Genomic DNA, 9,997 nt, shown 5'->3' with positions numbered 1-9,997 from the left:
TGATAAGTTCCAGGTCTGGTACCAAGCACTTCAAGGTTAAGCATTTAAAAAGATTTTGCTCTAGGGCCTTTTATTTTTGCTGATGGCTGAGAATAAAAGATGCTCACTGGTCTTTTTGAACCTCCCAAAACCTGAAGAGCTTGGCAGAATGTTCAAATGGAATATTGGGAACATTGTCGGGTATCTCTGAACAAAAGTTTTCACTAGAAGAGTGAAATAGCTGCCTATACCTCTGGTCGGCAAACTGCGGCTCGTGAGCCACATGCGGCTTTTTGGCCCCTTGAGTGTGGCTCTTCCACAAAATACCACGTGCGGGCTCACGTACAGTGCGATTGAAACTTCGTGGCCCATGCGCAGAGGTCGGTTTTCGGCCTGGGCGAGTCTATTTTGAAGAAGTACTGTTGCTATTTGGCTCTGTTGACTGATGAGTTTGCTGACCACTGGCCTATACAATTAGCTCTAGGTAAGATCATGGTGACCGAAGATTGTAGGAGAGTGAAGACCTTGCATTATTGCAACAGGAGAGTCAGTGATATTTAAGGTTCTTTGTTTTTTGGAATATTAGTAACTTTGCAATAAGAAAATACTGTAGATGTTTTTCTCTAGAATTTATAAGAATACAGTATGTAAATTCAGGAGGTGATTGGTACTATATTAGTAGGGTAAACAAAAAAAGTTGTGTGTTATAGAATATTACCATTTGTTCTCTCATCACTAAATTGTAGAATGGCATTTAGCAGGTTATCTGGGCCTTGGGTTTGCATGTGCAAAATGAAAAGGATTTAACAACGTGGCCTTACCTGTGGTATTATCAAAAGAGCATCTCTTATAAGGAGGAAAATATCTCCTTTGTCCACCATACAGGGAAAATCTTCTGCAAAATGAAGTCACAGAGAAAGCAGAGCTAACACGAGGAAGTAGGCAGACACCATTCTGCTAACATTTGAGTCCCTGGCTTCAACCATACCTGAAGTCATCCATATACAGGTCCAAAGCCAAGCAAATGCCGAAGCCAGTCGATTTTTTTGTTGTTGTTGTTAAAATTAATTTTGGATGGAATTCTATCACTTTCAACCAAGAATCCTAATATAAATACTATCTTAACGGCACTCATCAACAGCTTCCGATTCCTACATTACCACAGGGAATCTTCTCAATCTAATTACTAAAAATTAGCACATTCACTCCTGAAGTGATGACGGGTTAGTGATCTCCAAGCCACAAGCATGGATCTTTGGATTAATAAAAACAAGAAAGGTCTTTTTTTGTTGTTCTTTCATACCCTGTCAGTATATTATTTATGCCATTCTAAGGCTTGAAATAGCAATTCTAGTTATCTGATGAGACACGATAGACTCTTGTTGTTGTTAATCCTCACCCAAGGATATTTTTCCACTGATTTTTAGGGAGATTGGAAGAGAGAAGGAAGGACAGAGAGAAACATCAATGTGAGAGAAACACATCGATTGGTTGCCTCCTGCACAAGCCCTGACCAGGGCCGGGGTTGGGGAGGAGCCTGCAACTGAGGTACGTGCCCTTGACAGGAATTGAACTCGGGACCCTTTGGTCCGCAGGTTGACACTCTATCCATTGAGCCAAACCAGTTAGGGTGAGACATGATAGACTTTTACAATAATCCAGTAATTCTTGATTAAATTTCATTTGGCTTATTACTAAAACTGCTGGGCAATTCTGTATTAAACATTTATAGCTACTGCTTAATTTACTTCTTGCTAATAAAATAGCGTGTTAAACTTTCAATTAGAGTTTATGGGAAATTGAGCACAACATTCTATGTTCGTCATGCTTTTAATCTGCTCATTAAAAGCAAGGATGTAAAAATAATGGAACAAATAGGGTGAGAAAGCATTGATTTTTCTGTATTTTTAAAATTCAATTTAGATTTTTGATGAAAGCTAACTGTAAAGCCAGTTAGTAAGGATTTTCATTGGAAACATCAAATATTTACCAAGACTTGGAGAAAGATAGTTTCAGGATCCTACTTAGAATTTCCATATGATATGTGGTATTGAAATCTCTACTCCATATGTCATCAACTCTCAAAACATCATCCAGTTCTCTTTAAATTTCTTCCCCTGGCTGTTGTGGCTCAGTGTTGAATGTGGACCATGAACTAAGAGGTCTCAGGTTCCATTCTGGGTCAGGGCACATGCCCAGGTTGTAGGCTCATTCCCCAATAGGGGGCGTGCTATCCCTCTCCTCTCCCCTCTCTAAAAATCAATAAAAACAAATGAATCAAATCAAGCCTCTGGACTCTAACATTTACAGGAAATACAAGGACTAGAGCAGCGGTTCTCAACCTGTGGGTCGCGACCCCTTTGGTGGTCGAACTACCCTTTCACAGGGGTCGCCTAAGACCATCCTGCATATCAGATATTTACATGATGATTCATAACAGTAGCAACATTACAGTTATGAAGTAGCAACGAAAATAAATTTGTGGTTGGGTCTCAACATGAGGAACTGTATTTAAAGGGCCAGAAGGTTGAGAACCACTGGACTAGAGGGACAAGTTAAATAACACCATGAGAAAACAACCAGACAAATACAGACTGTAGAACACTGTACTAGAATCCTACCTTGGGCTCTTTAAGAGTCAGTGTAAAAAAAGTCAATGTCATGAAAGAGAAAATGTACCTTTGATTGGATCCTGGTTTTTAAAGAAAAGTTACAAAAGCTAAATCTTAAAGTGAATATGGTTTTTGCTTGCTAGTACAGAATATGTGATAATGATTTTGTAGTTTTATAGGATATTGTTCTGAGAAATGCATGTATTTAATAATGAAGTTTATGTATTTAATAATGAAATACAGTATTTAATGATGAAATATTATGCACAACCAACAAGTGAATGAAAAAACAAATTACAGAACAGTACCTGGCACAAAGGAACACACTTCTGAAATATGCGACAACACTCCACACACCTCTGCCACTAGAGACTCCTGGAGATCAGGGTCTGTTTCCTCTTTTTCCTCATATTCCCAGGGCCTCGCAGAGAGCCTGGCATACAGTGAGTGCTCAGTAATTATTTGTTGAATAAAAGAATGTTACTACTTTACACACACACACACGAAATATGGTGCAAAGTATTAGTTATGAAAAGTTATGATGCCTGCAACTCACATTCATTCATTCATTCATTCATTCATTCATTCATTCATTCATTTATATATAGACCTGTGCTTAGTGCTTAAATGCTCCGTGAAGGGTTCTAGAAGGAGTCATACATCTTTTTTTTTTTTTTATAATATATTTTTATTGCTTTCAGAGAGGAAGGGAGAGGGAGAGAGAGATAGAAACATTAACACTGAGAGAGAATCATTGACCCCGTGCCTCCTGTACACCCCACACTGCGGCTCCAGCCGGCAGCCGCTGCAGGTGAATCTAACAGTGACCTCCTGGTTCATAGGTCAACGCTCAACCACTGAGCCACGCCAGCCCGGCTGCAACTTACAAGTGATGCAAAAGCACAACTTTCAAGTGGTTCAACAACAATACACACATATCTGCGTACACACGGGGAAGGTGCTGAAATGGCAAAATGCCAAGAATTGTTTGACGTCGTGGAGGGTACAATGCTATTCATTGCGTTGTTTGCTCTACTTTCCGTCGGCACTGAAACCGTCTGCAAGAAAATACTGCTGGTAGAAAAAATAGAGAGGAAAAAAAAGAAAAAAGAGAAAATACTTCTGGTAGAAAAAATAGAGAAAAAAGAGAAAACACTGCTGGGAAAAATGCCGCTTCTCCCCAGCGAGTTGCCTGGGACTCCGGCGGCCCCGCCAGCGGGGATGACTCGCTGGGTCCGCTCGCTCCGCCGCCGCCCGCCTCAGGACCCGTCTGCGCATGCTCGGAGGCCCTCCCGCCCAGCCCCGCCCAGCCCCGCCCCGCGGCGTACGCGTGCGCGCAGGGCGCAGGCGCGCGGCTCCCGACCGCCCGCGAGGATCCGGCTGCCGGACGCGCCGCCGTCTGAGGTGCGGAGCTGCCGAGGATGGAGCCGCCGAAGGTGGAAAAGTTCAGCACCGCCGACAGGGGCAACGGGCTGCGCGCTCTGGCGCCGCTGCGCCCGGGGGAGCTGCTCTTCCGCTCGGACCCCTTGGCGTACACGGTGAGCAAGGGGAGCCGTGGAGTCGTCTGCGACCGCTGCCTCCTCGGGTACGTACGGAGCGCCTCGCCCACCCGGTCCCGGCGGGGCGATCCGGGCACCGCGGTGCCCAGCCCCGAACTTCTCCTCTCGTGCGGTTCCCGGGGGCGCGCGTGGCGGGCTGGCTCGGCCGGCCACCCCTCGGGCTGCCTTGCGGGGGTGGGAGGCACCCCAGGCTCCGTCCCAGCAGCTCTGACGCCCACCCGCCGAGGGCTGCGGCGGGAATTGGGGGAGCTGGGCAGCCGGCTTCAGGGGGAGCGTTGGGTCGGGGTGAGCTCGCTGGGGAGCAAGAAGTGTGTGTCCTGTGCGACTAGCGTCTTGAGCGTGGCTGTGGGAAGCACAGTCGGCGGGGTGCGGGGCCGGGGTGCGGGTTCGGGGTGCGGAGGCCGGGGTGGGGTGCGGGGCCGGGATGCGGGGAGCAGCGGTGGCAAAGGCAGGCTCCGCAGAGGCTCGGGGAGGACCTGGGTGCAGGAGGCGGAGGCGCGTGGGTGTTTAGGGGACACTTTCTGGGGTCCAGCCTCTGGTGCCTGCAGGTGCATGGGCGTTCTCAGGAGCGCTCGGGGAGCAGAGGCGGGAGACGGCGTTGATGTCCATGCGTCGGAAGGGCTGACCCAGACCTGCACGCTGTGTGCGGGAGCCGGTCACCGGGGTTCCTGCGTGCGCCGGGCGTTGCAAGGCCGTGCCGCCAGGTCCGAGTCTACTCTAGGTAGATGTGAGAATTCGTGCGAAAGTGTTTCATGAGCCTGGGAGCGCCGGGCCGACGCAGAGTTATGCGAAGGCAATTTATGGAAATATGCAATCTATATGCACAGTCACAGGCACTGGGTTCAAGCGGCGACTGGCATTGCGCTCCGCTGCGGACGGGCCGGATGGCCCCGCACCGCTCGTTCAGACCCATTGGCCTGGCGTCTGGGTGATAGCGGTGCGGAGGTAAATGCAAAGCTCAGAGCAGCTGCTTGGCCAGTAATCGCTTTACTTATTTACTTTTAAAGCCGGGTTTTTAAATTTTATGTGTTTATTTTTTAACCCTCACCCGAGGATATTTTCCCATTGATTTTTAGAGAGACTGGAAGGGAGGGGGAGAGACAGAGAGAAACACATTGATTGGTAGAGGTAGAGGTAGAGGTAGAGGTAGAGGTAGAGGTAGAGGTAGGTACATGCCCTTGACCCAGTGGTTCTCAACCTTCTGGCCCTTTAAATACAATTCCTCATGTTGTGACCCAACCATAACATTATTTTCGTTGCTACTTCGTAACTAATGTTGCTACTGTGATGAATCATCATGTAAATATCTGATACGCAGGATGGTCTTAGGCGACCCCTGTGAAAGGGTCGTTCGATCGCCAAAAGGGTCGCGACCCACAGGTTGAGAACCGCTGACTGGAATCGAACCCGAGACCCTTCAGTCCGCAGGCCGAGGCTCTGTCCCCTGAGCCAACCGGCTAGGGCTTGGCCATTAATCGTACTGTGTCCTTATTGGTTTCATAATTGAGGAATTTAATTTTGTGTTTTAAAGTTACCAAATAAGAATTTTATCTGTTGTTTCCTGAAGTAACCATAACAGCAGCAGCAGCAGCAACAAAAAAAATCTGTTGAGAGAATGATTTGAAATTTTTGTAAACTCTGTGGTTGCAAACTATTCATTTCTTCCAAGACTTGCCTTTTTGCTGAAGTTCCCCACATTGACAGCCAAGCAAATTAGAGAAAGCTGGGCTCGTCATCCCCTTAAATCCTTTGGGGTTGTACCTACAGTTCGAATGTAGTCCAAAGTAGAGAACTTACTGTTTCTTAAATCCTCTCATATTACTTGCTGACGAAGTTGTGGGTCATCTTGGAGATAATAGTTGGAATAGAAAAGTTTTGGAAAGAATACTTGATGACAAATTGCTCAATAAATTATCAGAGCTGGACTTGAGTCATAAAACACATGGCATTGTCCCATTTTCCAAAACTGACTAAAAATCCAACATTTGTGGGTGAGATGCTTCTTGATTTTATCATATTCACTATTGCTGTCTGTCACTCATTTTTCTTATTAGGAAGAATTGTAATGATTTAAGCAAAAAAAAAAAAAAAAAGAAAGGAATTTCATGGAAAAATACTGAGGCGTTCTCAGCATTGCTCTAAAGCAGTGGTTCTCAACCTTGGCTGCACATTAGAATCACCTGGGAATCTTTTTAAAATCCTGATTTCTGGGCCCCATCCTCCGGGAATTCTGTTTCTTTGTTATGGGGTGGGGCCACAACATTAGTAAACAAAGAAAAAGAATTTCCGGAGGATGAGGCCCAGAAATCAGGATTTTAGAAAGATTCCCAGGTGATTCTAATGTGCAGCCAAGGTTGAGAACCACTGCTCTAAAATCTAAAAACGGGCAGGAACCAAGGAAAGTTGCAGTCAGAATTGCGCTTGGGACGTTGTTGAGGTTGGGGCCTGGGGAGTACGTTGCTGATCTGTGGGGTAATACTGGGCTCTGCAGCCAGTGTCTCCAACACCAGGCCCTGGACCGGCCTCTGCTGCATGGGAACTGGCTAGTGCTGTCAAGGTGCGTTCTCAGCCATGCTCTTTGTGGTGCTAGCTTCTGATTCAGAGTCCTCAGTGGGAGTCTTAGACTGAGTGTAGGTCACTGCCTGCACCCCAGCTGCAAGGAAAGTTGGGAAGGTGAGTATCTGGGCTTCTTGGCTTTTAAGAAAGGAGACAGGCTCCACTTCCCACCGATATTCACATGGTGGGAAAGTCATCAAACCTAAATATAGGAGAAGGGATGTAAGTAAATGCCAAGCATCCAAACAAAACAAACCGAAACAAACAAATGGCTTTTTAAAAATATATATATTTTATTGACTTTTTACAGAGAGGAAGGGACAGGGATAGAGAGTTAGAAACATCGATGAGAGAAAAACATCGCGATCAGCTGCCTCCTGCACACTCCCCACTAGGGATGTGCCCGCAACCCAGGTACATGCCCTTGACCAGAAGCAAACCTGGGACCCTTCAGTCTGCAGGCCGATGCTCTATCCGCTGAGCCAAACCGGTTAGGGCAACAAATGGCTTTTTTTTTTTTTTTAATAATATATTTTATTGATTTTTTACAGAGAGGAAGGGAGAGAGACAGAGAGTTAGAAACATCGATGTGAGAGAAACATCGATCAGCTGCCTCCTGCACACCCTCCACTGGGGATGTGACCGCAACCCAGGTACATGCCCTTGACCGGAAACGAACCTGGGACCCCTCAGTCCGCAGGCTGACGCTCTATCCACTGAGCCAAACCGGTCTTGGCAACAAATGGCTTTTTTATACTGGCTATCGAACACTGATTTATTGGTACTGTACACATACAAATTATATTTGCACCTTTTTTGCACTTCTTTTGGATTGCTAGGCTATACTTCACTTGTGCTAAAAAGGAATTTAGCACATCTGATGTGGCAGGAGGAGTTCTGTTGAACACTTCCTCTTCAGTGGTTGTGTTTCTGAAGGGCCGAGTGGGGAATCACTGCAGCCTGAAAATACTGTTTGAGAAATCAAAGTTTAATGCATTGATTTGGGCAGTTCTAATAACCTTATTAACAGTCTGTCATTATAAGGTGTGTTCCTTATCAACTGGTATGTAAAATTTGTTTCTTTATCCATCATCAGTTTTGAAATTCTTGAGAACAGAGATGACATCTTGCAGCTTTTGTAGCCCCAATGCCTGGCACATAGTAAGCTCTTAGTTTGTTGCAAGTCTAGCAGAATTGCTCGCTGGCTGTCCTTGCCCTTCTGCGTCTGTCCTTGCCCTTCTGCGGCCTTCCTTTTGAATTAAGAAATGGATGAGGCCCTAACCAGTTTGGCTCAGTGGATAGAGCGTCAGCCTGCGGACTGAAGGGTCCCAGGTTCGATTCCGGTCAAGGGCAAGTACCTTGGCTGCGGGCACATCCCCCGTAGGGGATGTGCAGGAAGCAGCTGATCGCTGTTTCTCTCTAACTCTCTATCCCTTTCCCTTCCTCTCTGTAAAAAATCAATAAAATATATTTAAAAAAAAGAAAAAAGAAATGGATGAGAATATTAGCGTGTAACAATTACCAATAGTTCCATGGAGAGGGGGAGGGGGAAACCAAATACATAATTTAAAAGAACAGGTATTTATTGTAACTACTTCATTAGTCTCCCAGTGATTTGTTGCTATTAGATTCTATCTGATTTTCTTTGACCGTGGGGTGTTTTGATTTGTGCTTTAGTTCTTGCATATTTCTTTTATTTATTTCTACTTTTTTATTGAATTTATTGGGATGACGCTGGTTACTGAAATATAGGTCTCAGGTGTACAGTTCTATAATACATCATCTGTATATTGTATATTGTGTTCACCACCCCAAGTCAAGTCTCTTTCTACCTCCCCCACCTCCCTTTCCCTCTGGTAATCACTATACTGTTGTCTGTGTCTGTGAGTCCTGAATATTTATTTTTATTGAAAAGAAATTTGAACCTGCTTCATGGCTTTTCTTGCCCTTTTCCCCTGTCACTAAGGATTAACTTATTGTTTTCCATCTGAGTGGAACAGAAAATGAAATATGAAAATTAGAAGATTAAATGACAAATTGTTACTGGGATAATTTATATTATCATTTTTCTGCTGTGGCACCCATTTTTACTTTGAAGGAGTTCAAAAGGTTGACAGCGGGGTTGTGTTATCTGCTTGTTTTGGTAACTGTAGCACATAACATTTCATGGTAATTATTTTGTTTGTAAGTCTCCCCACTCTCCAAGGTAGTGACTCTCCTGCGTCTGGTATATCCTGCCTGAGGCATAGCACATAGGAGAGTAGCTGTTGAAGTTGTGAAGGGGTAATATATTGGGGAATTTTAAGTCACTGTATGTTTGTTTTGGGTTTTCTAAACTTCCAAATTGCCTGTAGTTTCCATATCAAGAGCTTCCTCTGGGAAACTCTAATGATAGTTTGCTCTGTAAGATACAAAGGACATCTCTTCCATTATTAAGGCCAACTTGAGGCCTACTGCCTCCAGGAGGAAGGAGGGTGAAATGGAAGTGGAAAGTCCATCTTTTTCAACCCTGGTAGGTTAGAGGAAGAAGGGGGAGCAGAGGTAGAGAAGGCAGACTGTGAGGAATTTATGCTCTAACCTGCTCAGGCCAGAGTTCTGGGGTTGAGGTGAGCATGGTGCATGCATTGAGGAGACAGTGCAAGCAGACGGCCTTTGGTGCTACCCCATATCTGGAGTCTTGAGAGGAGATGACTGTGTAGGTGAGTGCTGTGCCAGCGCTGGGGTTGTAGCCGAGCAGGGTAGAAGGAAGTGATAGGTAGATGAGTCTGAGGTGGTGGGGGGTTCTGAAATGCTTTCATACCACTGTCAGGGATGTGGAGTCGCTCAGAGGCCTGTGGAACAGCAGGCGTCATGGCAAAGGACTGTGTGACTCTAAGGTCTGGATCATGGATACCAGAGGCGGGAGCCAGCATGACATCCCAGAAGGTGGGCTGACACCAGTCCACTCCTCCTTACAGCAGAGGCCAGTGTCGATCCGCAGAGACGCCGAGATCCAAGCTCTTCTCCCCACCGTAACGACGTCCCATAAGCCCCATTTGGAGGAACATTTACCTGAAGGCAGTGATTTAAACCAGCTCTGGTAAAGAGTTAAACTTAACTGTCTGAATGTTAACTAGAAGAGACTGAGATATTATCTGGCAAATTTTAAGTTTTTGGCTATTTACTAGGGTGAGTGTTCATGATGAAAATTAGATTAATTATAGAAAAAATACCATGTTCATGAGATAGGTTAGACCAATTATCCTATATAATAGAAGGCTAATATGCAAATAGACTGAACAGCAGAACAAC

General features: G+C 45.4%; 1 protein-coding gene across 4 annotated transcripts in view; it reads left to right on the top strand.

The window, feature by feature from the left end:
* Positions 1-3,738: 3,738 nt before the first annotated feature.
* SMYD3 (SET and MYND domain containing 3) overlaps positions 3,739-9,997 on the top strand; it is a 522,432-nt gene continuing 516,173 nt past the window's right edge. The window contains exon 1 of one of the 4 annotated variants that reach the window (XM_081114436.1): positions 3,739-4,176. In XM_081114436.1, coding sequence (XP_080970562.1) covers positions 3,868-4,176 — 309 coding nt within the window. In that variant the 5' untranslated portion in view covers positions 3,739-3,867. The remainder of the gene's footprint in view (positions 4,177-9,997) is intronic. The other 3 variants (XM_081114437.1, XM_081114438.1, XM_081114439.1) reach the window with 3 other exon arrangements.

This window comes from Myotis nattereri (assembly GCF_964212035.1).
Source record: "Myotis nattereri genome assembly, chromosome: 20".
In the NCBI taxonomy this organism is placed as follows: domain Eukaryota; kingdom Metazoa; phylum Chordata; class Mammalia; order Chiroptera; family Vespertilionidae; genus Myotis; species Myotis nattereri.
The sequence above is the reverse complement of the archived record's forward strand: the minus strand, read 5'-3'. Positions and strand labels throughout refer to the sequence as shown.